This window comes from Blastocystis hominis (assembly GCF_000151665.1).
Source record: "Blastocystis hominis, Singapore isolate B (sub-type 7) whole genome shotgun sequence assembly, scaffold_0".
NCBI classification, from domain to species: domain Eukaryota; class Bigyra; order Opalinata; family Blastocystidae; genus Blastocystis; species Blastocystis hominis.
In genome coordinates this window covers 247779-274445 of record NW_013171815.1, presented here as the reverse complement: position 1 = coordinate 274445, position 26667 = coordinate 247779, and the positions used below count along the sequence as shown (strand labels likewise).

At 47.7% G+C, this 26667-nt stretch overlaps 11 protein-coding genes; 6 read left to right on the top strand and 5 right to left on the bottom strand.

The window, feature by feature from the left end:
- Positions 1 to 193: 193 nt before the first annotated feature.
- GSBLH_T00000072001 (uncharacterized protein) lies at positions 194 to 1092 on the bottom strand (the record flags this gene model as incomplete). XM_013038214.1 has 3 exons in its annotated part: positions 194 to 412; positions 442 to 879; positions 910 to 1092. 3 exons carry the CDS (start codon positions 1090 to 1092, stop codon positions 302 to 304), a joined length of 732 nt encoding a protein of 243 aa, XP_012893668.1. The 3' UTR covers positions 194 to 301.
- A 1160-nt stretch (positions 1093 to 2252) lies between these two features.
- GSBLH_T00000071001 (uncharacterized protein) lies at positions 2253 to 4338 on the bottom strand (the record flags this gene model as incomplete). XM_013038213.1 has 2 exons in its annotated part: positions 3873 to 4338; positions 2253 to 3841 (listed from the first exon to the last, which is right to left on the bottom strand). Exons 1-2 carry the CDS (start codon positions 4087 to 4089, stop codon positions 2253 to 2255), a joined length of 1806 nt encoding a protein of 601 aa, XP_012893667.1. The 5' UTR covers positions 4090 to 4338.
- Positions 4339 to 8605: 4267 nt separating this feature from the next.
- Positions 8606 to 9451, top strand: GSBLH_T00000070001 (uncharacterized protein; the record flags this gene model as incomplete). XM_013038212.1 has 5 exons in its annotated part: positions 8606 to 8675; positions 8707 to 8888; positions 8919 to 9019; positions 9050 to 9212; positions 9246 to 9451. The coding sequence occupies exons 1-5, from the start codon at positions 8623 to 8625 to the stop codon at positions 9449 to 9451; spliced, it is 705 nt and encodes a 234-aa protein (XP_012893666.1). The 5' UTR covers positions 8606 to 8622.
- Positions 9452 to 9718: 267 nt separating this feature from the next.
- Positions 9719 to 11485, top strand: GSBLH_T00000069001 (uncharacterized protein; the record flags this gene model as incomplete). Its single annotated transcript, XM_013038211.1, has 2 exons — positions 9719 to 9748; positions 9779 to 11485. 2 exons carry the CDS (start codon positions 9719 to 9721, stop codon positions 11483 to 11485), a joined length of 1737 nt encoding a protein of 578 aa, XP_012893665.1.
- Positions 11486 to 12179: 694 nt separating this feature from the next.
- Positions 12180 to 14941, top strand: GSBLH_T00000068001 (uncharacterized protein; the record flags this gene model as incomplete). The annotated part of the gene is made up of 7 exons (XM_013038210.1): positions 12180 to 12584; positions 12615 to 12887; positions 12917 to 13695; positions 13730 to 13829; positions 13860 to 14465; positions 14541 to 14795; positions 14825 to 14941. The coding sequence occupies 7 exons, from the start codon at positions 12180 to 12182 to the stop codon at positions 14939 to 14941; spliced, it is 2535 nt and encodes an 844-aa protein (XP_012893664.1).
- Positions 14942 to 15006: 65 nt separating this feature from the next.
- On the top strand, positions 15007 to 16310 carry GSBLH_T00006016001 (uncharacterized protein; the record flags this gene model as incomplete). The annotated part of the gene is given in 5 exon segments (XM_013038209.1): positions 15007 to 15009; positions 15025 to 15080; positions 15137 to 15188; positions 15220 to 16258; positions 16303 to 16310. 5 exon segments carry the CDS (start codon positions 15007 to 15009, stop codon positions 16308 to 16310), a joined length of 1158 nt encoding a protein of 385 aa, XP_012893663.1.
- Positions 16311 to 17177: 867 nt separating this feature from the next.
- GSBLH_T00000067001 (uncharacterized protein) lies at positions 17178 to 18249 on the bottom strand (the record flags this gene model as incomplete). Its single annotated transcript, XM_013038208.1, has 6 exons — positions 17178 to 17431; positions 17464 to 17771; positions 17801 to 17844; positions 17876 to 17969; positions 17999 to 18140; positions 18171 to 18249. The coding sequence occupies 6 exons, from the start codon at positions 18247 to 18249 to the stop codon at positions 17178 to 17180; spliced, it is 921 nt and encodes a 306-aa protein (XP_012893662.1).
- Positions 18250 to 18810: 561 nt separating this feature from the next.
- On the top strand, positions 18811 to 19132 carry GSBLH_T00000066001 (uncharacterized protein; the record flags this gene model as incomplete). XM_013038207.1 has 2 exons in its annotated part: positions 18811 to 18862; positions 18891 to 19132. Exons 1-2 carry the CDS (start codon positions 18841 to 18843, stop codon positions 19130 to 19132), a joined length of 264 nt encoding a protein of 87 aa, XP_012893661.1. The 5' UTR covers positions 18811 to 18840.
- A 151-nt stretch (positions 19133 to 19283) lies between these two features.
- Positions 19284 to 19676, bottom strand: GSBLH_T00006015001 (uncharacterized protein; the record flags this gene model as incomplete). Its single annotated transcript, XM_013038206.1, has 3 exons — positions 19284 to 19436; positions 19503 to 19523; positions 19557 to 19676. 3 exons carry the CDS (start codon positions 19674 to 19676, stop codon positions 19284 to 19286), a joined length of 294 nt encoding a protein of 97 aa, XP_012893660.1.
- A 1761-nt stretch (positions 19677 to 21437) lies between these two features.
- On the top strand, positions 21438 to 22754 carry GSBLH_T00000065001 (uncharacterized protein; the record flags this gene model as incomplete). Its single annotated transcript, XM_013038205.1, has 1 exon — positions 21438 to 22754. One exon carries the CDS (start codon positions 21438 to 21440, stop codon positions 22752 to 22754), a length of 1317 nt encoding a protein of 438 aa, XP_012893659.1.
- A 2045-nt stretch (positions 22755 to 24799) lies between these two features.
- GSBLH_T00000064001 (uncharacterized protein) lies at positions 24800 to 26476 on the bottom strand (the record flags this gene model as incomplete). The annotated part of the gene is made up of 5 exons (XM_013038204.1): positions 24800 to 26077; positions 26111 to 26212; positions 26246 to 26275; positions 26308 to 26329; positions 26364 to 26476. 5 exons carry the CDS (start codon positions 26474 to 26476, stop codon positions 24800 to 24802), a joined length of 1545 nt encoding a protein of 514 aa, XP_012893658.1.
- Positions 26477 to 26667: the final 191 nt, after the last annotated feature.

The window sequence follows — 26667 nt, the reverse complement described above, 5'->3', positions numbered from 1 at the left end:
CTGTGGTTGTGGCTGATTCGCAAAAATAGAGAAAAAGGAATTGACTGAAATCATTCTTCGAGGCAAAAACACATCAAAACACAAGTGGAATGATTGCTAGACAAGGCTAAGCATGCACAGACTGGTGTGGACCGCTTTTTCATTCACACAGTCTTCAATCTTTGATTCGCAACCTTGTTCAAACAAACAACCAAATAAATCAATAAGTCAATAAATCAATAAATCAATAAATAAATGTTTTCGTATGAAGTATTTGGATTTGGAATCGAGAGTGGATTGATCCGTGAACAACAGAAACAGATCATTCTTTTTCATGAAACTCGGCATCAAAACCGTTGACTTTAATGATCTTATCACGATACTCGTCAATATTCTCAAAAGTTAGCTTTACAAGGGAGCGTCGTGTCAGTTTCTACCCTCAATCCTCCTCTCCAATCCCACCTTCTTCGTGAACGGACACGTATTCTTCGGGTTTCGATTCAGCACCTTCACCCACGAATCGTATCCCATCACATGTCCATACGGCGAAATCGCAGGCGTCTGCACCGGCATCATCGTCATCGGATCAATGTAGTCCTTTCTCTCACTCCAGCCACTCTCTCCTACCGGCAGCACCTCGCCCTTCTCCTCCTCTTCCGCCTCCTCGTCGCTCGAGCTTTCCTGCCTCGCTCGCTTGCGCGTTTTGCTCGTCGACGTGCCCGCCCTTTTTCTCTTCTCCATGTTCTTCCCCGCCGAGTTCCGAAGCCGAAACACAAGCTTCCCGTCGCTGTTCACCTCGTAGTTCTCGTCTTTGATCTCGCCGTCGCGCACCAATTGCCGATAGAAATTACTGCACTGATAGCCGACGCGGCCCGGGATTTTCATCGAGAAAATGCCCCACTATGCGTTGCGAAGGGTTCGAACGCTTACTCGATAGTCCACTCCATTTTGCGCGATGAGCTTCAGAAACAGCGCCTTGTCCTTCTGGCTCCATTTTCCAGTCGCCTGCGGCTCGCCCGGGTCGTTAAAACGGTAGTAATATTGATTGGGGTTCGTTTCGCGGTTCCGGAAGGCTTTGATGCGAGCTTCGCTCCAGCCGAGTTGGCGAAGCATATTCTCGGGAACTTGGCTTGATTTGACGCCAGAGAGCGATTTGAAGAGCTTTTTCTCGCCTATCTATGAAACGAAAAGAGATGATGCGACGGGCGATGAGCGACTTCTTGCTCGATTCGCTGGTTTCCGAGTCGTTTCCTGTTCCTGATTCGTCGGTATGCGGTTCCGTCATCGGAGACTCGCTCTCTTTCGAGTGATGGTCTTCTTCTTTGGGCGGCGATTTGAGGTTGGCAAGCTTTGAGTGAAAACGCGAAAATTGTTCAATACGAGGATCAACGCTTCATCTAACGCAAGACGAGGGCCTTTGCGCTCTCGATCGTGATGTCTTGCATCATCGCTCGAAAACTCGTCACTATCCGAGTGGGAACGACGGTGACGCTTTTCACGAGACGAACGAGTGTGAATCACATATTCATCACCGTCATCCTCTTCTGTTTCGTTCTCCGAATCCGATTCCAGGGCCCTCCGAACATCCTGCTTCCAGTTGTGGTACTAAGTTCAAGAAAAAGAGTGTCTGTACCATGATCTCCTCCAAGTCCACCTCTCTCTTTCCGGACGACATTTCCTTTATTTTTCGTTTATAGCTGGAATTGTCCATCAAACGTTTAATTGCCAGTAACTACCCAGAACACAAACCTCTCACTGATACCTCATTCCCATAGCACGATTTGATCGCCAACTCCGCTGCCTTTTCATCGATACCATCGATACGAGTCATAACATCATTGATCTAGAAAATGGAGGCTGGCAGTCTATTGTACCTTTTGGTCATGCTGGTTTTCGTTGAATGTTTTAAACTGCTTTTGAGCTGCGCTTAATCGTTCTTGAACGAGCTTCTACAATCAGGGGGTAAGAAAAACCCACAACGTTTCCCACACATTGTTGATCACTACGATACATACTCTTTGTTCTTCTCCCAATCCCTTGAGATAATCCTCTGTTTCCGACTCGGAGTATTCCTCCGACTCTGTCGCAGACGAATCAACATAATTGCTCGGTGATTTCATAAAACTCCAACCCAATAAACTTATTAAAAAAATGGCGGCAATCCGATTTTGGTGGTAAAAAAAAAGAAGGTGAAATCCAACAAACACTCCCAAAAAGATACAAAATGAAGGAAAGAAAAGAAATAAGAAACGAAATAACCATCGCAATGTTCGTTAAGAACTGCCATCCAATCTCTCTTGAACCACGTCTTCTTTCACGAGAATCGGCTTTGGCTCTTCTGACTTCGCCGCAAAAACACGAATGAGAGGCACTTCTTCCTCTCCAGTCACCTTCGTAGGCACGATCGGATGAATCGCTTCTTGCTCCTTCGCTCCTTCCGACTCCTTTCCAGCGCTTTCCTCCGTCGTTTCCACACCATCTTTGCTCTTCTCAACGCCCTCCGCGCGCGTTTCCTTCGGGAGTTCCTTCTCTCCCTCCGTTCTACGGTTTCCACTGTTTCCACTGTTTCCACTGTTTCCACTGTTTCCACTGTTTCCACTGATTGGGTTGGTCACATTGGGGCCATTGGAGCCATTCGGTACAATAGGGACATTAGGTACAATAGGGACATTGGGTACAATAGGGACATTGCTTCCATTGTTTCCATTGCTTCCATTGTTTCCACTGTTTCCACTGTTTCCACTGGGGCCATTCGATACAATAGGGACATTCGGGACATTCGGTACAATAGGGACATTGGGTCCATTGGGTCCATTGGGTCCATTTGGGACATTGGGCCCATTCGCCGCGGGCTGTGCAGCCTTAGCCCCGTTCCCCGCGGGAGCGGGTGTCTGGAGGGGGTGGGGCATGGTGGCGGCCTGCTTGATCCCCGCGACGCCGTGCGTGTAGAGCGCGGGATCGAGGGAGGGGATGATATCCGCGGGGACCTCGCGGCGCTCTTCGCGGTCGGTGGGGACGATCCACATGTGTCCGCTCTGCTGGTGGTAGATGACCTTGGGCGGCGTGGGGATCGGCGGGCACGTCGCGGAGCGCACGCCCGAGCCGGGCAGCGGCGTGGAGCTCTCCGCGGGGATCGGGAAGGGCGCCGAGGTCAGCGAGGCCAGCGACAGAGGAGGGATCGGCGGGTGCGGCGCCGCGGAGGACTGGCTGGAGGCCTGCGGCTGCGAGGGGTGCGGCTGGGAGGGCGAAGCGAGAGGGGGCTGGGAGTGGGGATGGGACGGAGATGGCGGAGGAACGTGCGCCTGGGAGGCGTACGGGGAAGGGTACGGCAGTTGCGAAGCGGGCTGGGAGGACGGCTGCAGAGACGCACGAGCCGGCACGGATGGCTGCATTGAAGCTTGCACAGGAACCGAAGCCTGGCTCTGACTCGGACCCTGGCTCTGACTCTGAGCCTGAGCTTGCGCCTGTGCCTGAGCCTGAGCCTGCGCTTGCGCTTGCGCTTGCGCCTGGGCTTGTGCTTGAGCCTGAGCTTGTGCCTGAGCTTGCGCTTGTGCTTGTGCTTGTGCTTGTGCCTGAGCCTGAGCTTGTGCCTGAGCTTGAGCCTGTGCCTGAGCTTGAGCCTGAGCCTGAGCTTGAGCCTGAGCCTGAGCCTGAGCCTGCGCTTGTGCTTGAGCTTGCGCTTGTGCCTGAGCCTGTGCTTGTGTAAATTGGAGGGGTTGTGTGTACTGAGGAAGATGAGCCATCGAGGACGGAACGATAAAAGAAGGATAGGAGGAGGAGGAATTGGGCGTGTTCCGCTTCGCTTGACGCATGTTGCAGAGAATCCATGCAGCGTCCTGCTCAAGGTTCGAACTATCGGAGACTACCATCAGAAGAGAAAACAGACTCCCTACCTGTTTCTGCCTTCCCAGGGATGTAGGAAGGGTACGGCCGCGTGCCTGGCGGATAAACTGCAGACAGATTCTGATAGAGAGGAGCTCCATAGGGGAAGGAGTTGATCTGAGGCAGGAAGACAACCGGAGAAGGTTGTTGAACATGCTGCTTCTTTGACTGATTATCAACGACCTGATATTGGCCATTGTTCGCCGCATCACGCTTGGGTTGATGCATGTTGGTATATTGAAAGGCAGGTTGCTGATTTGAGAAACAATAGGAATTATAGGGATTTGGAATACAGTTCGGATCGTAGGGCATTTCAGAATTAGGATAGACTTTGGGATCAAATACTTGATTGTTCATAACGCCGACCCGCTTAACGTTTGGTTGAGTATCCTGGATAATTCCGTTCGGATATCGAGTACCTATCTGAGCAGGTATTCTTGGTGCAGCATAGGCTGAACTATACACATAGGGCATAACTGATATGTTGGTTTGATACAAATTATCAATACCCTCTATTCCCTGTTTGTAGGCCATCTGCTGTGGTACTTGACTTTGCAAAGCGTGAAGATCTACAAATTATTCGTCCTCCGCTTCCGGTACCTGAGCTACCAGGTACTACACCTTGAGCGACTTGATAATACTCCCGCTGTTGACCGTTCGCATTTACCTGATATTGCTGGTTTATCATATTTCCTAGACAGGTAGTCTAAGACAATAAAGAAATGGAACGAAATTGACTCATCCAATGAAATCAATACACCCTATTTAAAAACCTCCCTAATGTCCCTAATTCAGAATGGCTGCGAATATGTGTTTTCTGAACCGAAAATAATGGTATAAAGATAGGTACTAAAGGACGAATGAATCTGACATGGGTTCATGACAAACCGAACCAGCAATGATTCGCTTTTTTCCACAACTAATTCCATTCCGTGGGATTGGTTTTTATGAATCCTACCAAGTTTGCTAGTTCCTAAACAAGCACATTCGATTTGTTCATCCGAAAAAGATTTTTGGCTCATCATTGAATATCTTTATTTGTTGGAGGCTTAGAATGCTGTTTAAGAAATCTAACATAAAATTCTCGTTTTTAGGTCATCGGGTGGAATTCTTTTTTTCTCTTGATTGCTGAAAAATACTCCACAGGGTAATCGATCTGTAGACTCATATAAACTTATTTGGGCTGTTCGATATCATTGGATGAACCAAAAATGGTGCAAGGAGGGAAATGTCAGCATGCTCGATCCACGATAAATTAGTGTCTTAGTAGTAACCATAACCTATGCAAACCTTAATTGAACAAACAAGAACGATCATAGACATCATTCGCAGTGAACCCCAAATACCTGACGAGCTGCAAGAGAGTAAGACCAAAACACCACTGTCACTTCTAGGCTTCGAAACAAATTGCAGAGAGGCATTGAAGCGAGAAGAACAGCCCTTCAGCGAGCAACAAGAACTGCTCAAACTCGCTTCTGTGCTATACAATGAGTGTAGAATGTGGCTAAAGAAGAAAAGGGACGCAGAACCGATCGTTCGCATTCGATTTTGCGCCTGCATCCTTCTCCATATTAGTTGTTTCCAAGCTGCTTCCTCTGCAGATTTGCCCATGATCCTTCTTTCCAGCGCGCCCGATATCATTCGCGCCTACCAGCATACTGCTCGCTCCATGCAAGATTACTCCTTGGGAGATCTTCCCTTCCAGTGCTACCAGAATGCCATTGCCCTGATCGATAAGATTGCTCCCATCATTCAGAATGCAGACACTGGGAGAAGTAGTGCCATTGCTTCTTTCCCACCTAGAATTCTACGATTTCAAAGAAGCCGAATACGATTTACTCATGGAATGGGTCGACATCCTGCTCTCGCAGCGGAAAGCAGAGGAGCAAGTCTGTTTCGAGATCCTCGTTCGTGTAAAGGACGATTGTCTGCGCTATCTACCCGATCTCAAGGTTTCTTTTGCAAGCCAGACGTAGGGCGTATTGCAACCCTTCAAAGACAGATACAATTACATCGGAGAACTGCACAAGGCCAAGAAATGGCAGGCCGTCCGCGAATGGGCGTCCATGCTGATGAGCTTTTTGGAGAAGGAGACGAGCGATCACTTCACTCCTATTCGAGAGAAGATCATTTATCTCCTCGCAAACGCATACATCCAATTGCATGAATCCGAAAACTGCCTCATCTACCTGCAGCTCTGCGTCCATCGCGATTCGGTCCCCATTCAATATCTCTATTTGCTCTACTACGTCGATCAAAAAAACATATCCCATCTTATCTTCATCACATCACATCATATCATATCATATCATATAATATCACAAATCTGAGTCTTAACTCCACATCGAAAAAGCAATCGAATGCTACAGCCAAATCAATTCTCTGGCCGATTCCTCGCAGATGAGCATCGTTCTGGACGCTCTCACTGCCCTCTGCGATTCCACCTCTCTCAGTCCCGCTTGCAAGCAATGGTATCCTTCTCCCCTCTCTCCCCTCAGCCCTCAGCGCGTTGGACACGATCGAGCATCACCCCGAGTGGACGGCGAGCATTCGCTGTCTGCTCGTCTGCTCGCTCCTCGCCTTCCCCACCAAGATCGATCAGGCGATGGAGTACTTCACTCCCTGCGTCGAGGAACACATGAATGGAGCCAACCCCATCCCTTACGACTGGCTCCACAAGCTGCAGTCCGCCCTCACGCAGCTCTGTTCGGACTACTACAGCGAGGACAACTTTAGTTTCTGCGCAGTGGTTGCTTCTGTCTCCATCCTTCAGCGTAGTGGTGCAAGCGATCGCTGCAGCTCGAATTCCCCGACTCCACGCGATGCGAGCTGCTCACTCTCTGGGCGTACTGCCAGCTCAAACTCCACGACTTCGTCCATCCCAGCGAGCGAATTCACGCCTAGCAATCCGCGCTGCACCATGTTCAAGAAGCCATCGCGATCCAACCCACCGAAAAAGTGCTCTTCCGTCCATTCTCTCTTCTTCTTCTAGGCGCTCTTTCTGCACTACCGAATCCTTCTCAACACGCCTTCCGTCTCCGATGAAGTACCTCTGCGTTCGTCTTTCTGTTCTATCTAGACCATCTGCAGCAAAAGCGAGCTCTTCTCTACCAGCTATCCCCACACGCTTCGGCTGCTCGCTGCCGATGAGGCGATGCAATGCAATCGTCCTTCGGTGGGTAGGAATCGCCCGCCCTCCCATTCTTTCATAGCCTGCTCCATGTTGGACGCCGTGATTCATCAGTTCGACTGGCTGCACGACTCATCGGAGCTTCACCTCGCCACCGTGCTGCGCACTCGCATCCAGCTCACGATGGACCTCGCCAATCTGCCTTCCTATCTGGACGACGACCACGCAGAGCGCGTGCAGGACTGCTTTCTCTGCTTGCTGCAGGCGATGAAAGCGCGCTTTGACGGCTCGGCTCACGCGTAGGCCGCGCAGTCGAGCCAAGAGAACGCGGACTCGCTGATTCGCTCGCGTCTGTTCGCGTCCAGCGAGGAGATCGCGTGGTTCGCGAGCCTCAGCTGGAATCTGGGGATCTTTCTCTCCAGCGTGCAGCAGAACCCGCAGGTGAGCGTTGTCCGTCCCCTGCATCCCAGGCCTGCTTCTACTGGCGCTGCGTCTACGAGTTCGCATCCCATCTGGACCCCACACCCTCCACGCTGCGCCAGCTCTGCCAAGCCCTGATGCTGATGGTCTCCACCTTCCTCCAGACCCTCACCGATGATCCGCCAGTCCCGCCAGCTCAGCCAGCGCTCCAATCCGTCCAGACAACGCAGACAACGCAGCCAGGTCAGCCAGGTCAGCCAGGTCAGTCAGGTCAGCCAGGTCAGTCAGTCCAGTCAGTCCAGCCAGGTCAGTCAGTCCAACCAACGCCAGGGATGGAGGTGGAGGCCTCCTCCACGCCGTCCGTTCCGTGCGTTCCTCGCCGTGGCGCCAGCGCGTCCCCCGCGACCGACCGCGCCTCGGCGTCGCGCGTGGACCTCTCTCTCTGCCTGCAAATGCTCCAGCGCTGCAAGCAGCTGCGCGCCCAGCTGCGCGCCCTCGCCGACCCCGCCGACCCCGCCGACCCCGCCGACCCCAGCGAGGCCACGCTGCTGAAGCTGGAGCTGGCCTGCCTGGCGCACGGCGACGCGGCGGCGCTGCAGAGCTTCGTGCAGGCGATCCTGCAGCGCAACGAGCCCTTCTCGCTCTACCTCGAGCTCTTCTATCTCCTCCAGCAGCAGCGTTGCGCGCTCCCCGAGCCCAAGAAGGAGTGTCTGCGCAGAGCTCTGCAGATGCTCATGCAGCAGCCGACGTACACGCTCGACAGCGTGCTCGAAATCATCCACGCTCTCATCGAGGTCAGCGAGTCCAGACGCGAAGAGTTCCACTGGGCCGAGCAGCTGCTGCAGATCGCGAAGATGCACGCAGAGCCCGCTCTCACGGACATGTAGCACAGATGATCTTGCATCACAGGGAGGCTGCAAGAGGAGTTCAGCTACGTCGCAGCACGCATCTGGAACTGCGGAGTGTACTACCAGCGGCTGAATCAGCTGCAAGAGGCGGAGCGGTTCATGTCGCTGTCGATGCAATTGAACGGGTTTTGCGGAGATTTTTTGAGCGTAGCAGCGAAGGGAGAAGGTGAGCGGTAGACATACACACAGGAGATGAACGAGAACTATGCGACGTTGTTGTCAAAGATTTAGTTTTTGAATGGAGAAGTGCTTTGTTGGAAAAACACACATCAGAAAATCATTCTACAGGTTATCGGAGTCGAGATGCATTCGATTTCTAGTTACTCTTCTTACTCGTATTCCGACGTCGACTCGGAGTAAGCAAGAACCTCTTTTGTTCATGCACAGAGAGTTGTCGTGGATTAGTCATTTCTGTAATAAAGATGAGAATTGCTACATGTGCGAAGTCGACGAAGAGTGGATTCGCGACTCTTTCAACCTTTACGGGTTGGACAACGAGTGCCCCCACTACAAGCAGGCTCTCAATCGCATTTTGGACTCTGATATGAGCAGCTCCGACTCGAGCAGCGGTATGTGCTTTTGTCCCGATTTCATCAAAGAGGAGGAGGTGAACGCCAATGAGATTGAGGAAGCCGCTATCTTCCTCTACGGACTCATCCATGCTCGTTATATCTTGACTCTTGATGGTCTGGAAGAGATGGTCCGTTTAACACCCATTTTTGATTTTTAGATGGAGAAGTACGTCAACTGCCATTTCGGATGCTGCTCCCGCGTTTACTGTAACAACCAAAATCTCCTCCCTGTGGGGCTGAGCGACAAGCCAAACGTGGACAGTGTGAAGTTGTTCTGCCCGTGCTGCAAGGAAGTATACAATCCGCCTTCTCTGTTTGCCGGTACCTTGCCATCAAATCGCCGTGACGTCCTAGATATCGATGGAGCGTTCTTTGGAACCACGTTCCCGCATATGTTCTTGCTGCAGTATCCAAACTTCCTCTCGTCGCCCTCGCAGAAGTACCAGCCTACCATCTTCGGTTTCCAAATCCACGAGTCGAGTCCGTACTACGTGAGACCCGAGAAGAAGAAGAAGAAGGACTCTAAAAAGGACCGTGATCCGACGATTCGATCTGTATAACTTGATTTTTGGCTTGTTTTTTGAATCATCCAATTTGCCGTTTTGCTTTTCTTACGGCTTCAAAGAATCCTGCCGTTTCTTCCGTTTGCTAACGTTTGATATGACGAGAAGTTATTATGAAACGTTAGGAGTGTCTGTTAATGCAACTGCAGAGGAATTAAAAAGAGCGTGCTCATTTGGAAAGTTCGTGTTAGATTTAGATATCGTAGACTTGCTTTAAAGTGGCATCCAGATAAAAATGTAAATAATAAGACGGAAGCCGAGTTTATGTTTAAAGAGATTAATGTAGCCTATGATGTATATGCTATGTGCATATATAATGCATAGGTTTTGAGCGATCCAAGAAGACGCGACATTTATGATAAATATGGAGAGGAGGGCTTATATGGCGATGTGCCTCCTCAAGATGACGATTATTTTGATGGCTATTACGATTACTCTTCTGAAAACGAACCCCCCTACGCATCATCATCATCATCTCCTCCTCCTCCTCCAAGCTCAGCTCCCAAGCCTCCTCCAAACTCAGCTCCTAAGCCTCCTCCACGTCCAACTTCCACTCCTTCTCCTTCGAATTCTCCTCCTCCTCCTCCTCCTCCTCCTCCTCCTCCTCCCCGCGAAACTTCCTCCCCTCCTCGCCGAAACTCCCAATCCTACCAATCCGATTTTTGGAGCCGTTCCGCCGAACCTTCTTTCGAAACTCCACCACCCCCTCCCTATTCCCGAAATACTCCCTATTTTTCGTGTGATCGAACCACCGGCGCTCCCTTCTATTTTTCAACCAATCACCACAGCGGGAGTTTCACCCAAAAGGACGACTACGATTCCCGCCAAAATTCCCCGCCCGAGCCGCCGAAACGCCCGAATTCGGTTCCTTTCGGCGCTTCGCTGGACGAAACTCCCTCCATGTTCTATTCGAATTCCTCCAGTTCCGCGGGGTTCCGCGGTTCTCCGAATCCGGGGAAACCGGGGAAACCGTCGAACCCGTCGAACCCGTCCCCTGTTCCACCGAATTCTTCGAACATTCCATCGAATTCTTCGAACATTCCATCGAATTCTTCGAACATTCCATCGAATTCTTCGAACATTCCACCGAATTCTTCGAACATTCCACCGAATTCTTCGATGTTCTCTTCGCCTTCCACGCCGCCCCGCGCTCCCCGACCTCCAGTTTCCACTCAATTTTCCCCGCGGAACCGCCGCCATCACATGTTCACGCAGCCCGATCCCTTCGACATTTTCAGGCGTTTTTTTGGCACCTGCGACTTCCGCCAGGCCGCCTCCATGAGGTATCCCCGCGGTTCTTCCTCCATTCTAGCGACGCCGAGGGTTTCTCCTTTTTGGACGACCCGCCCCCCGCGAGGACGATCCCCGCGGTTCCTGCGGTTCCCGCGGTTCCTGGGAGTGTGGAAAAAGGGGAAGAGCCAATCATCGACGCGCCGATCACGCGTGCGTTTTATTGTTCCCTGGAGGAATTGTGTTCCTTCGATTAGAATTCGATGTAGATACTTCGGCACGCGGAAGAAGATGAAGATTCGGCGCAAGACCGTTTCATCCAATGGCGATGTAACGCCCGTCGAGAAAATCGTCGAATTCGATGTGAAGCCGGGGTGGAAACGGGGAAACCGCGTCACGTTTCGACAGTCGGAGTGGAGGGAGCGGATGATTGGTAGATTGGGGGATGAAACGCCCGGCCATATTCCCGCGGATATCGTGTTTGTTTTGGAGGAGAAGCCGCACGCGGTGTATGTGAGAGAAGAGAACGATCTGGTGTGCACACGCGAAATTTCGCTGCGTGAGGCGCTGTGCGGATTTCGATTTGAATACGAGCATCTCGATGGACGAAGGATTAATGTGATGATCCCGGCGGTCATCACTCCGGAGTCGGAGCAGCGCTACCCGGGTCTAGGAATGCCAATTTCAAAGAATGCGGGGGAGTTTGGCGACTTGGTGTTTCGATTTCGAATCCGGTTTCCAAAGATGATGTCGAATGAACACAAAGCAATCATTCGCAATCTGACGTTTCTTGATGATTAATCCGGAGTTTTCAATTTCTTGGATCGATACGAAATGTTTGATGCGAAACAGACGATTTCTGGAATTCCAATTATACTGTTTAATTCATTTTTCTTTTGTAGGATGTCGCTACTTCGTTCCATACAGTTCTCACGAAGTAGCTTTGCCTTGTTGGCGCAGAGGCCGGTTATAACTGGTCTTTGCACACCGATGGTACAAAGGCGTAGCTACTGGTGGAGAAGAGGCTCAAGAGATGACGACAAGCCGAAAAAGGAAGAGAAAAAGAAGGAAGAAAAGGAAGAGCCTGATAAAGTGAGCAAGGTGGAAAAACCAACGTTCCAAACTAGCGCTAGAAGACCTTATAGGAGGAACATTGTAGAAAAGTCTCTCGTTTTCAATTCGGATATTGAAAATAATGAATTTGGAAAGATGGGCTTCGCGGAAGCTCCGGTTATTGTAGGAGGTGGAGGCGGAAACGATATGGGTTATGATTTTAACATAAAGGACTTTTTCCATCTTCATTACGAGGTGAACGATTCCTTGGTCCTACCAGCACTCCCCCTGCCTTCAGTTCCTCTTCTTCCTGGCGTGATCCAGAAGTTTACGGTGACGGATCGCCTAACTATTCAAAAGTTGAAGGAAATCCAGCCTAAAGACAACATTATCGGTCTGTTTCTCCAGAAGAATCCCCCAAAGTACACAACCAGCGTCGTGAATGATCTCAGCGAAATCTACCCGATCGGAACGTACGACTCTAGTTTCCTATCATTTTACTTTTAGCTGCGCCGAATTCCGCGACCTCCGCATGACCGGCAACAGTGCCAGTCTCATTGTGAGCGGTCTGGCGCGTATTCGAATTGACAGCATGGTGGAGAAGGGTCCTCCAATGATCGTAAAAGCCTCCAAGCTGCCCTATCTCAGCGAGAACCTCGATGAGATCACGATGAAGGCGTATTCGAACGAGCTTCTCAGCTACGTGGATCTGCTCATGGCGCAGAATCCGCTCTACAAGCAGCTCTTCGCGTCCTTCGAGAAGGAATACAGCGGCTCGCGTGATCCGCTCTATCTCGCGAATTTGGCGGGGTACATGCCCTTCGCGAAGCGCGAAGACCTCCAAAAGGTGAGACCGGGCGCGGTGTCTGAGGGATAGCTGCTGGAAGCGAGCTCGATGAGCGAGCGTTTGGATCTGAGCGTGAAAGTGTTCAACGCGGAGCTGCAGTTGATGCAGCTGCAGAAGGACTTGAAGGCGCGGATCGAGAAGGCGACGAAGGAGAACGAGCGGAAATACTTCCTCCACGAGCAGCTGAAGGCGATCCAGAAGGAGATGGGCGGCGACAAGGACCCCAAGCAGAACTATCTCAACATGGTCAACGCGAAGCTCGAGCAGATGCGCAAAGACCACGTCTCCCCCGCGGCAATCGCAGTAGAGATGGAGAAACGGGTCGAGAATAGGCGGTGGAGGAGGAAGTGCAGCGCCTGTCGTTCATCGACATCCAGCACGCGGAGTTCGACACGACGCAGAACTACATCAACTGGGTGATCAATCTGCCGTGGACGCAGCACAGCGAGGACCAGATGAACATCCAGTACGCGCAGCAGGTGCTCAACGACGACCACTACGGGCTCAAGGACGTGAAGGACCGCATTCTCGAGTTCATCGCCGTGGGGAAGCTGCAGGGACACATCGCGGGGAAGGTGCTCTGCTTCGTGGGGCCGCCGGGAACCGGGAAGACGTCCATCGCGAAGAGCATCGCGCGCGCGCTGGGCCGCGAGTACTGCCAGTTCTCGGTGGGCGGAGCGAACGACGTGGCGCAGATCAAGGGACATCGGCGGACGTACATCGGGTCGCTGCCCGGCAAAATCATCTGGTGCATGAAGAAAGCGAAGGTGAACAACCCGCTGATTCTCATCGACGAGGTCGACAAGATCTCCGCGTCGCGGAACGTGGGGTTCACGGATGGGCGTAAGGAGCAGGGCGATCCGGCGAGCGCGCTGCTGGAAGTGCTGGACCCGAACCAGAACAAGGAGTTCTTGGACACCTATCTGGACATTCCCTTCGATCTGAGCAACGTGCTGTTCATCTGCACCGCCAACGACCTCAGCACCGTTCCCCAGCCTCTTCTGGACCGCATGGAAGTGATCCGCGTCAGCGGCTACGACTATCAGGAGAAGCTCGAGATCTCCAAGCGCTTTCTCGATAAGAAGGTCCGCATCGCCACCGGATTGGAGCCGTTTCTCGCTCGATTTGGATTGCCTGACGCCTAGCGAGCGCCCAACGACGCCGAAGTCGCTCGCGATCGCCGACGACGCGCTGCAGAGCTTGATCCGATGGTACTGCCGCGAGGCGGGCGTTCGCAACCTGGAAGTGGAAACGTGGAAACGCGGTAACGGGTAGAAGAGCATCGAGAAGATCTATCGGAAGGTGGCGATGCGGCTGGCGACGATGAGCCAGTCGGAGATCGAATCGACGGACTTCACGATCCACGCGAAGGACTTGGAGCAGTACATCGGCCAGCGGATCTTCCTCTCCGATCGGCTGTACGAGGTCACGCCGCCGGGAGTGGTGATGGGGCTGGCCTGGACGTCGATGGGCGGCGCCACGCTGTACATCGAGAGCCAGACCATCAGGCCGCATCCGCTGGACACCACGCTGCCGCCGCTGCGCGAAACGCTTCCAGCGAGTCTGCGGAGCGCCGGTGCGACGAGTTCGAATGGGACGAGCCCCTCATCGAGTCAAAATACTGGTCAAAATGGTCAAAATGGTCAAAATAACGCATCCATCAATCCACCCAATGGTTCTCTGAATTCGGAATTCCCGCTCATTCAGCCGCAGAATGCGTCTCTGATCGCGCCTTCGGAGCCCGCCAAGCCGTCGACCGGGCATCTCACGATGACCGGCCAGCTGGGCGACGTGATGAAGGAGAGCATCCAGATCGCCTACCTCAACGCGCGGCGTTGGATGCAGCGCTTGGCGCGCAGCGACGCTCTGTACGACCGCTTGGTCCAGAACTTCGCCGCCCATCGCACCGACCCGGGGCCGCTGCCCTCCCGATCGCTCCTCTTCGACGTGCTCGAGACGCAGGACTTGCACATGCATCTCCCGGAAGGCGCTACGCCGAAGGACGGGCCCAGCGCGGGCTGCGCGATCACGACGAGTCTGCTGTCGCTGGCGCTGCAGCGACCCGTGCGGCAGGGGCTGGCGATGACCGGAGAGATCAGCCTCAATGGGAAGGTGCTCCCGGTGGGAGGCATCAAGGAGAAGGTGATGGCGGCACGAAGAGCCGGCGTGAACGAAATCATTCTGCCGAAGGAGAACAGACGCGATGTGAATGTAGGGGTGATGGGAGCGGTCGAGCGTAGGAGCTGCCAGAATACATTAAGGAGAATCTGACGATCCATTACGCGTCGATGTATGAAGATGTGCTGAAGTTTACAGATTTATGTCCCGAGGTTTTCGAGAATTCAGTTAAGGGGTAATTGCTTATTTCATGTTTCTTTTTGTTTTAAATCTGCTTGCTGTGTATGTTTATGTCGTTTTGAATATGGTACATGACGAATAGTTGGTGGTGTATGTGGATTTGAGTTTATATGCCGACAAGCCCTTTCTACAGCACTCGTATGCCATGCCATTCTCAAGAGTGTATTTGTACATCGTTGTTCTGTAACGCTCAGGGTATTTCGCAAAGCACCAAAAAGAAACATTGTAATAAAAACAGCAGAAATTGTACTGTGCTTTTAAGGTGAATACTGGGTAGGAACCCAAGCAATATCGACGCCTCCGGGAAAAGTGCAAAAGCATGACCAGCTATTATGATAGCCTCAACAAAAATCAATCTGAACCTATTCTGACCGATATGATTGCCTACGCAAGACGAAACAGAGTTGATTTGTACGTGATTCTAAGCCTTGCCCATATTCCGTGGAAAGATAGACAGCCCGAACTTCATTACAATTATTCTATATTTTTTTATGGAATGGACTATTCTTCCAAATTCTGCCCAAATGTAACAAAGCCTTTCCAGATCGTCCTTCGATACAATATTCCGCTGGTTTACACTACCTACAGAAAAACTGCCCCTTTTATTGACGCTTTTACCATTTCACTTCGCAATAACATTCAAAATCGTTTAATTGAAAACATAACAGTTTGTGTACGTCCCACACCTCCCTCCTATGTGACTTCCACCGTGTGTACAGTGATTATGGACCCTATTTCACCCTACCAATTAAGACATTGGCTTTCCTATTATTTCTTAATTGGAATCGACAGAGCTGTAGTTTATAGTGTTGCTCCTCTGGTTCCATACCAGAAATTACTCAAAACCATGAATAACCCCGGCCGGGTGGATCTTGTTGATTGGAACTTTAATTCCAGACAAGGAAAGAACGGAACAACCGTTCGATATGGCCACAAAGAGGCTCAGGTCATGTCCTGTTTCTATCGAAATAAATACTCTTCTCGGTTTGTGCTAGTGGCCGATATTGACCAATATTATTACGCCACCAAGAAGAGGCAAGTGAAGACGATCATTCCGCTCATTCGCCAATGGGTGAAGGACTATCCAAAGGCCGATGTGTACAACGTTCCCTGGAACTATTTCACGACGAGACGGCCGATAAGGAGCCCCAAACAAAAATTATTGTTATATCAGAATGCGACCCTTTTCAATACTTTCAGAGAGGTGGAAAACGTGTCTGTGTCGACAGTGATTCACCCAATCATCAATTGGAACTTTAATGGCATCCTGGATCCCTCAAGCTGTTCTCTCTGCGAAGTCGTTTCTCCCGTCAACAGTACGATTCGAATCGCATTCTACCGAAACAAACAAGCGGAGCAGCCCATTGAGCGGAATCAAATCCTCCTTCACTACTCGCAGGGCGTTCGTGAGCTTCAATCAGAACTTTTCGGCGCCACGAACATATCTAGCACGCCTAGTACCTCGATGGCCCCTCTAAGTCCCTCTACCCCAGTCCCCTCGAGCTGTTCTCCGCTGGGTCCACTCAACATTTCTCTCTTTCATTCGCTTGTTTGTTCACACAAACACATCACCGAGAAAACTGTGCGGCATGCGACAGCCCCTTCTGCAGCTGGTCGATGATCATTCCGCATAGATGCATGAACGAGCACACATTCCCGTCCAGCTTCTGAAAGTCCAGCAAATACGCGTGTTCCTGCACCTTGTACAACTGGAGACGCATCTCTGTCACGAACTCGCTCGCTCCCAGCCGCGCTGCGAATCGGCAGCGAACGCGATATCTACCGGTTAGCAAAAAAAAACCGCTATTTCTGGAATACTCGTTTTCTAAAAACCACTGGAACTGCAACAGCGCCAGCGTCTTGCACACCTCAATAATAATCACGGCCGCGTCCTTTCGCGACTGCACACCGAGGAACCACCGTTTATTGCGGAGCTCTACTCATCGCATCATCCGCATCACACGGCTACTCGGGTCCACCGCTTCCTTCCCCCTCACTACTCGTTAAACCTCGTTCTCCACCCGCACCACGCGTCGCGACGGCGGTCTCGGTGGGCGTCTCGAGGGCGGTCTGGCGGATCTGCGCCTGTCGCTCGCGCTTCATCGCGGCGTCCAGCATCAATTCGTACATCACTTTGATCTACGTCACATCGGAGAAACGGGGAAACCGAGTTGGCGGACTTGCTGGCGATCGCGGAGAGCACGGCGGCGCGATTCATGTGCTTGAACGGCCCGTTCATGAGCGACTCCATGAATTCCGGGGCGTTAATCGTGGAAACTCTGGGGTGACTCCCGCGGGGAACGCGTACAGATGGTTCTTCTCGTAGTCCTCCCAGGGAATGGCGAGGTAGGGCGGGCAGGAGGTCTGGAACCAGGCGAGCTTGCGCAGCTCGGGGATGGTGATGCGCTTCACGGGGTCGTTCATGAGGAGCTCGGGGATGAGATCGCGCGCACCTTTCGAGAGAAACGAGGGCAAGCGGTAGAGGCCGTCTAGGGAAACAGAGAGAGAAAGAACGAGGCACTCTTGATCTTGCGGAAGAGCGCGGAGATGTTTTCGTCGTCGAAAGGCAGCCGGCCGCAGAGCAACGCGTACAAGATCACGCCGCAGGACCAGATGTCCACTTCTGGACCTGCGTAGAGACGACCCGAGATGACTTCGGGGGCTGCGTAGTTCGGGGAGCCGCAGGAAGTGCTGAGGAAGCAGCCGTCTTCTAGGAAATTCGCTAGACCGAAGTCGGCGATCTTGATGTTCCGATTTTCGTCGAGGAGGAGATTTTCGGGCTTTAGATCGCGGTGAACGACGCCGTGCATGTGGCAGTATTCGATGCCGCTAGAGTAAAGAGCGGAAGGAAAGAAAACCTAATGATTTGCTGGAAGAATCTTCGCGCTTCTTGTTCAGAAAGCTGAAAATGACGAAGCATGAAGAGGCCGTACCTTTCCGTTGTGTACAATATACTCGAATAATTCACCTCCTTCCACATACTCCGTTACTAAGAATAGGTCCGTTGGTGTGTCAATAACTTCATATCTAAGTGAAATAAAGTCTACAAAGTCTACAAACGCACAATATGGGGATGTTTAAAAAGACGAAGGATATTAATCTCCCTCTTCACTTTGGAGCTCATATCTAACTTGTTGATCTTTTCTTTGCTCAAAATCTTGATTGCCACTTTTGTCTGCGTATAGCGATGTACTGCCACTACCGCTGAATTGAGAATCGATAAAATACATTTGACTTTTCCGAATGAGCCACTTCCCAGAGTTTTCTCAAATCGGTAAGGACCCAGATCAACGTAGTCAGTAGGCATTTTGTTGAAGGTAAGCCCTTAAAATTGAATCCAAGATCGTAAATTCAAGAATAGCGTTTCAAAACCCTTTTTCCATAAATCTGGAATTCCTATTCTTGGCAGATTGGTATTGATTTCTATCAACAAATAATGTCAGACTGGCCTTCTGCACTAGAACCCAAGCAGAGTTACTCTCTGGATCGTTCACCCGTTGGGACTCAGTCTCCTAGCGATGTTGTGTCCACTGACGAGCAAAATAGAGATTTCGTTCGGGATGCTACTTCAGATCTTGTGTCGAGGGTGAAATCATTGCAAAAGTCATATGAAGATTATTTGGAAGTGCAGCAAGTGGATATCTTTTCATTCTTTGATACTAGGAAGTTGTTGGATCGCTGCAGAAGCAGTATGATGTCGTTAGCGATAATGAAGGATTTGAACGTGTAACACAAGTTCTTAACCAACTCGGAGAATATTCAGTGCAAGAGAATTACAGGGATGATTCGTAGGATAAAATGGATCGCGTTTTGAAGCGAATGGATGCAATCTATGATCGAGTGTGTTTCTGATTCGTTTTTTATGTAGGTTGATCGACTTCAAGTTGAGTCCGAAGAGATGCTCAATGTAGTAAAGACAGGTAAGCGTTTATACCGAGTAATGAGAAGTTCCTCCTGGCAAACCTATTCCTCCTGCTTCCAAGCAGATCCATGATTCAGTAAATAGTTATGTAAATAGAGCGAAAAGTTCGATTGAAAACACGGTGAACTCTGCCAAGAGCGGAGACATGAAGGACAAGTTTGCCGATTCCATGTCTTCTTTTGGAGAAAAAGTGAGCTCGATGATGGATAAAGCGAAAAGTTCTGTACAAAACCTTCGCAATTCAATTGTTTGTATCAAACAAGGTTAGTCGCTCCATGCGGGGCAATACGCTATAGGAAGAATCCACACCCATCCTAACTTCTCTTTCGCAAAATTGATAGCAGAGATCGATCGCTTTTGATCGTCGTCGATACACATTTTGGAAAATAGGATGAATAGGGGTCCGATCAAATAACCCATTAAAATATTAAACAATACAATTCCAGAAGGCGATAGTCTCTAGTCGAGGTAGACAGAATATACACATATACCATATTCAAGGCATAAGCAGAAGAAATGATGGCATTAAGAATTCCATAAATTCCACAATATGCTGAGAGCAAAACAAAATACTAAAAATAAAACAAGGAAAATGTAGTAATGACACGGATATTCCTGTAGCCAACGCAGTTTCTTACTAAGGTACAGTGATGATCATACTACAGTCAAAGGAAATTTACAAAAAAACATACGCCTAAGACACACTCGTCACAAATGTCACAGTGTACACTTATGTCATGCACCACCAGCTTGCAACGTGAGCAGTAGTGATAGTTCTGCTCAACGGCCTCCATATCCGACTGTCGGGGCATATCTTTCTCATATCCCTTCGTTTGAAAGGATAATAGAATGATGTACCGGAGAGATTAAGGTCGTTTTCCAATAGAAAAAGAGAAAATTGCACAAAATCCACAACTCCAGTATACTAAAGAATACACGCTAGAAACTTATAGAATCAATCGAATGATACAATAAAAACGGTAGAAAAGGGTAGATGGGGAATCATCTTGCAAATGACGTACATACTCATCAATATAAAAGGAACTAAACTGGATGATGTAGAATAGGAGGATACTGTATACAAGGGTATCAATTAGGTATTCTGCACATCCGCGTTTAATATATCTCTCTGATGTCGTATTCACTCTAGCGAATCGTCTGCAAACACTGTGAATCTTTCTTTTCATGAAAAACGATTCAGTAAAGTATTAGTAATGTACAGAGTGAAGGCTTTTTTGTAAATCTAAGGATTACTACGATATAGCAAGGAGATTGGAGGATGCTTATTACAAAAATGGATCTATATATAATGAGGAGGAGGCACAATGGAGGATGGAACTAAGGATGAAAGGTAGGTGAAATGGAATGGAATGTGAGAGGTTGAGGCGTGTTGTTGGAAATAGAGAGCGGTGTAGATGTGTAGAGGGATGATAGGGTACCGTCGCTACAGTGGGTGAGACACACAAGATAGGCATTGGGTGCATAATATTGGATTGGATTGGTTGGGAATGTGTGTGGTGATTAGACGTTCAAATATGGTGGCAATCAGGGGACTAGTGGATGGTGGAATGGTCGTTTGAACGCGACCATTGAATGATAGAGTGAAAGAGGAGGATAGTATTGTAGAGCGTTTTAAAGGTAGAATGGTAGCGAATATGCGAAGAAAAAAAGAGTGAAAGGGAAGGTGTGAATGAAAAAATGGAATTGGAATTGCAGATAAGTGTGATACACGAAAAACAATGGAATTTGAATGAACATTAATAATGTGCTTGAGGTGGTAAATAAAGGAAAATGGATGAATAAAAACAGATTAGGAGTGAGCAGGGTGTTGGAATGATGCAGAAGGATATTAAGAATAATCCAGAACGAAGAACCACATGATTGTTTGCGTATAAAGAGACAGATTTGTGAGTTGACTGTTGATACAACAAACAAATAAAATATAAGGAGGTATCCGGAGTTGGCTCCTTTGTCTATAATTAGGAATTGATCAAAAATAAAATGAGTAGTGAAAATATAAGTTATTGTGTAATCATTATACTAAATCAACGCCTATTTCGATACGGTTTTATAGATTTGGTATATTCACAGCCAGATTAATTAATTTGTAAAAATATTTTGTCTAGGATGATGGGTGAATAGATTTGATAGGAGGAATGATGATGATAATACTAAAGGAGAGAGAGAGAGTAGACAAAATGGAGTGTTGTGCGAAATCCTTACTTGATAACATGACTTTACAATGATATTGTAAATATATAGGTTTTACAGACATAACGAAGAAGAAGTAAAAGAAAAAGTATTTCTTATTTTTCAATGTTTCCAAAAAGCAATCATTCTGATATGTTTTAACTTTCGAACTACTTCAATCACGATTATCTAAACAAACTGATGCATAACACAATTGATTTCGAAGACTTGGCCATCCTGGCTACAGTGTGTATCTTTAACACATGTACATCAACGATATAATACAAAGGTATTAAGATGTGTCAATAGTACAAACTGAGTTTCATATCTTTCCATAATACATTTAATTCCACCTGAAACTATGAATTTTAACGGTAGATGGAATGAATACGGAATCACGAATAGATGAATGGAATACGTTAGCGGGAAGCGAATTTTTATTGGATGGGTACATAACGTGTGGTGAAGAACGAAAAATTACTGTTGGTGGCTGTAACTATTATCTACAACGTTTTCAAGGGGAACATGAAGACGAGTACACATTGAAAAAAGATAACAAGGTTTATCTATTCCAGAATGGAATAATGAAAATGGCTTGGGAAGAAGATGAGGATGGAACTCAAATTGGGGATTTTACTCGATTTGAGAATGGCCGTGTCGCTTTTATCCAAGCGTTTGATGAAATTTGGGATCGGAAAGATTTTTGTCGTATAGCCAACCATGTTAAAGGCGAGAGGATGGAAATCTATTCTCATGAGAGTGGAAAGTTGATTTATTATGGAGAATTCAACGAGAATCGTGAGAGAGATGGATGGGGAATTGAGTATGACGAAGAATCAGGTAAAATGTTGCTAGAGGGAGTATGGAAAAAGAACAAGCTGGTGGAGATCATCCGCAAGATTGAGGGAACCACCATGATCGAATTCAAGGAAAACGGCGACAATACCATTGCTTCGAACCGAATCCCAATGTATGTCGGCGGATTCGTTTATGATGAATCGAAAGAATCGTTTCTTCGAGATGGTCGAGGATACTGGATCGATGAAGAAACTCGGATTGCTACTCGCGAAGTGGAATGGAAAGATGGAGTGGAAGTGAGTGGAAGAGATCTCTATGATGGATGGTACACTCAATCGACCAAACCGATACTAATCCCGAAATCCATTCCGAGACCTACGCCTGCTGTTGCTCCCACTAAAATCAACGTCAGTAGTTCTATGACACTAAGCAGTGTAAGCTTACAAGTGACCGATTTGACGATTTCATCGAATTGCTGTAACGATTTGAATGCATTGGATCTGAATCGATTCGAGTGGCTACGATCTATCGAAATCGGCGATGATTGTTTTGGATCAGTGCAAGCATTCCAAATCGATGGATTGAAGCGATTGAAAACTATCAATATCGGAGGCAATTCGTTTACTCAGGTGAAACAGGCTGAATGGGATCCATTAAGTTATTCCGAAGCTGTCAGTCGATGTATTCAATCGAAATCATTCAACATATCGAATTGTGAGTCACTGGAATCCATTCAATTTGGCGAATATAGTTTTGTTGATTTTGCTGGAGACTTTGAATTGAGCAATCTACCGCAACTGCAGTCGATCCAAATTGGTTCAATCGGTAATAGATCGTGGAATTTCTTTTGTTGTTCCTTTATGATTGGAAGTAATGATATGATATTGGATAGTAATAGATAGATCTTCCCAATCTGCAATCCATTATTTTAGGCGATGGCTCATTTGATTACTCCTTATCAACTATAATCGAGAGTAATGCATGAGTTTGAGTGGTATGATTTGTATAGATCTTCCTTCATTACAATCCATTCAACTCGGTAATTGGGCACTTACTGGAAGAAATGACGAATCATGTATCTTGATAATGCGAAGTAAAATGAAATGATTAGAGATGATTGAGTGTAGACCTTCCAAGTCTCACATCCATTGATAACTCGAAAGGATTCAGTTTCCGTTTGCCTCGTTCAGTGACATTGAAGAGTAGTTCTCACCATTAAATATTGATTGTATTTAGATATTCCAAATCTTCAAAATGTCGTACTACCAAATGGTTTTGCTCCAGTGAGAGAGGACAATGATCAAACTGTAAGCCCATTTGAGAAAGTTCGATGGAAATTAATTTCGAGTATTGACTGATTGACTGATTTGATACTATTCATAGATGTTCATTGGAGACTGGCCAATTTAATCCACTGAATCAATCAGTAATTCTAGAATTGGATATGTCCACTACATTCAACGCCATTCAATGATCATAATATGTTATATGCGTACTTTGTTTGTTCCAAATATCTTTTATCATTCTTGTCATTTTACTTGAATCCAATCATCGATTGAATCTTTTCTATCAGTTCAACTTAGATTGGATGAGCTAGCATGTTTCAATCCTCCGTGGAGCCGATCTCTCTTGGAGTTGAGATTTTCAACGACTCGTTCTATTTCAATAGTATCAAATACAGCATGATGGTTAAATTAGGTTGTATGAAAACGATTCAGTAAGATTGCGGTTTTGAATTCACAATTAATCTGAAAATTAAAAATGTCAATGATTGAATCAATTGAAAAGAAGCTAATTCTGACTTGATTCATCAGTAGATACTCCGTATGTATATGTGAAATTACTTTCTCACACATGTACCAATAGTGTAAGTCTGATGTTTGTGGTAATATCTCAGATTGAATAAAGAAAACTTACAAAAGTAACAGCATTCTATACTCAACAATACTTTGGTTATAGTTATTTCTTTCGTTTTTATTGATATTTACTCATTTTTATATGATATGATTATATAGCTGTTATAGAAAGTGGGGAACATGCATCAATCATGTTGTGATACATTAATTATCTACAAATCAACAATGTGTTATTGGTTAAATACGAGTGATTATGACTTGCGTTCTTTATTACTAAATACTCTTTATGGAAAAGATTCCGCTATAGCCAACCTCTGAAATCTATCATTCACACTTTTTAGTTATTGTTTTGTTAATAACCATAAACATATATATATATATATATATATATATATATCCATTTTATCTAAATTGCTGATGCTTGTTACATAAAACAGCAGGACGTATTCTAGTTAATAATACTATATTTGTTTGTTCAGATTGACAATCATATCATATTACTACTTTTTCATTCCTTGCAGCAGTAAATACTGCGTTTTCCACTACTTTATTCCTATTAATCAATTTAGTATAAGAAGCGCATTTCAGTTTTTGAGTGTTTTGAATATCACAATTAAGGATTATATTTGTTCCAACTAATATATCATCTAACATGTTTGTAATCATGAATATAATACTACTCTTTTCTTGTTATTGGCATGTTACTTCCTATCATATTGTTCTGTAATGGTTATCATTGTTTTGTATATTACCTTATCATGATATTTGTTTTGTGTCATTATGATCTATCTGGATGTGTGTATACAAAATGTGACAACCTATCATCACATGAAAATAACTTCAGTTCAAATGCACATAGTTGTAGTAGGTGTGTATTGATATTGATAGAATTGGAGAATAGTATAAATAGAACAATAGCAAACTCGACAAATCATCAAACAATCGTTCATTCATTCATTCATTCATTCATTCATTCATACAATACAAAATACAATACAGTACAATACATAATACAATACAATACAAATACAAATACATTATAGTTTGAGTTCAAACAAACAACCATTTCCAACTTATTGGCAACCAACTTATTACAGATTTTTGTATCTCATCGTCTCCGTGTCGAATCCGGGCATCGGGAACGAGGTGGCGAACTGAGCGACTTCGTGAGCCAACACAGGGATGTCCTTGTTGTTGGGCAGAGCGGCCACGAAGTCCTTCAGCTTCTTTCCCGAGCTCTTCTGCACGTCCAGCGAGATCTTCACCGCGCGATCCAGGAATCCCGCCACCTTCTTGAAGTCCGCCTCCTTCAGTCCTCGCGTCGTCAGCGCGGGGGTTCCGATGCGCACGCCGCCGGGCGACTGCGCCGACTTGTCTCCGTGGACCGTGTTCTTGTTCAGCGAGATGTTGATCAGGTCGCACACCTTCTCGATCTTCGAGCCCGTCAGTCCCAGCGGACGCACGTCCCACAGCAGAAGGTGGTTGTCCGTGCCGTTCGTGCAGATCGTGTAGCCCATGTCCATCAGCGCCTGCGCCAGCGCCTTCGCGTTCTTCTTGACCTGCACGCAGTACTCCTTGAACTCGGGCGACGCCACTTCCTTCAGCTGCGTGGCGATGGCCGCGATCTGGTGGTCGTGCGGACCGCCCTGCAGACCGGGGAACACCGCGTCGTTGATCTTGCGCTCGAAGTCGCGCTCGTCCTTGCGGAAGAAGATCATACCGGCGCGCGGACCACGCAGCGACTTGTGCGTCGTCGTCGTCACCACATCGCAGTACTCGAACGGATTCGCAGCCTCGCCCGTCGCCACCAGGCCGCTGATGTGCGCCATATCCATCATCATGATCGCGCCGCTCGCGTCCGCAACCTTACGGATCCGAGCGTAATCCCACTCACGAGGATACGCAGAAGCTCCGCAGATGATCATCTGGGGTCTGTAGATTCCAGCGATCTGCTCCATAAAATCGTAGTCCACAAGACCCGTCTTCGGATCCACGTGGTAAGGAAGCGTCTCGAAGAAGATCGAAGAGCCCGACAGAGCCTTTCGGGTGTGCGTCTTGGCGTTGTATGTGTAGTAACCGTGCGTCAGATGACCTCCAGAAGGAAGATCCAGACCCATCATTCGGCTACCAGGCTTCAACAGACCCGTGTACACAGCCAGGTTGCAAGGAGATCCGGAATAGGGCTGAACGTTCACGCCCCACTTTTCAGGATCCAAATGGTAAGCAGCCAGAGCACGCTTCTTGCACAACTCTTCGATCTGGTCGATGTACTCGTTACCTCCGTAATAACGGTGACCCGGATATCCCTCCGAGTACTTGTTCGTCAAACAAGAACCCAAACATTCCATAACAGCTCTGGAAGTGAAGTTCTAGTTCTGAGGTAAGCAAACTTACACAAATACCTCAGAAGCAATCATCTCCAGCGACTTCCAAGATCGGTTCTTCTCCTTCTCGATCAAATCGAAAAGTTCAGGATCGTGCTCTTCGAGAGGTACGCGTCCAGGCTATGGGGTAATACAATTGAAAGATCTATGTACAATAGTAGCAAAACCAGCCCTAGCAACAGGCTATATATAAGTTAGGAGAAGAAAGATAATACGGTGATTCTGGCAGCAGAAAGTCTATAAATGAGAATTCTATGTGAAATAATAATACCTAATAGAGCGAGAAAGTGCGCTAATCATCTTTGAACGGAAATATTGTATAAGAAAATCGTGGAATGTTTCTCCATTATTACGGATGAATAACCGCGATTGCTTGCTAATCATATTCATATCATCTTACTAAATGTAGATATTTGTCAGGAAGATTTATCTTTTTCCTTTTCCTTAACGACATTTCCGATATCTATAGTGAAATATATCGTTTACCACCAATAAGATACAAGGTTTGAAAGGCCAAAACCAATCATTGTGTTTCTATTCTTTCGCGTGCAATACACTATTTACAACATCAAAAA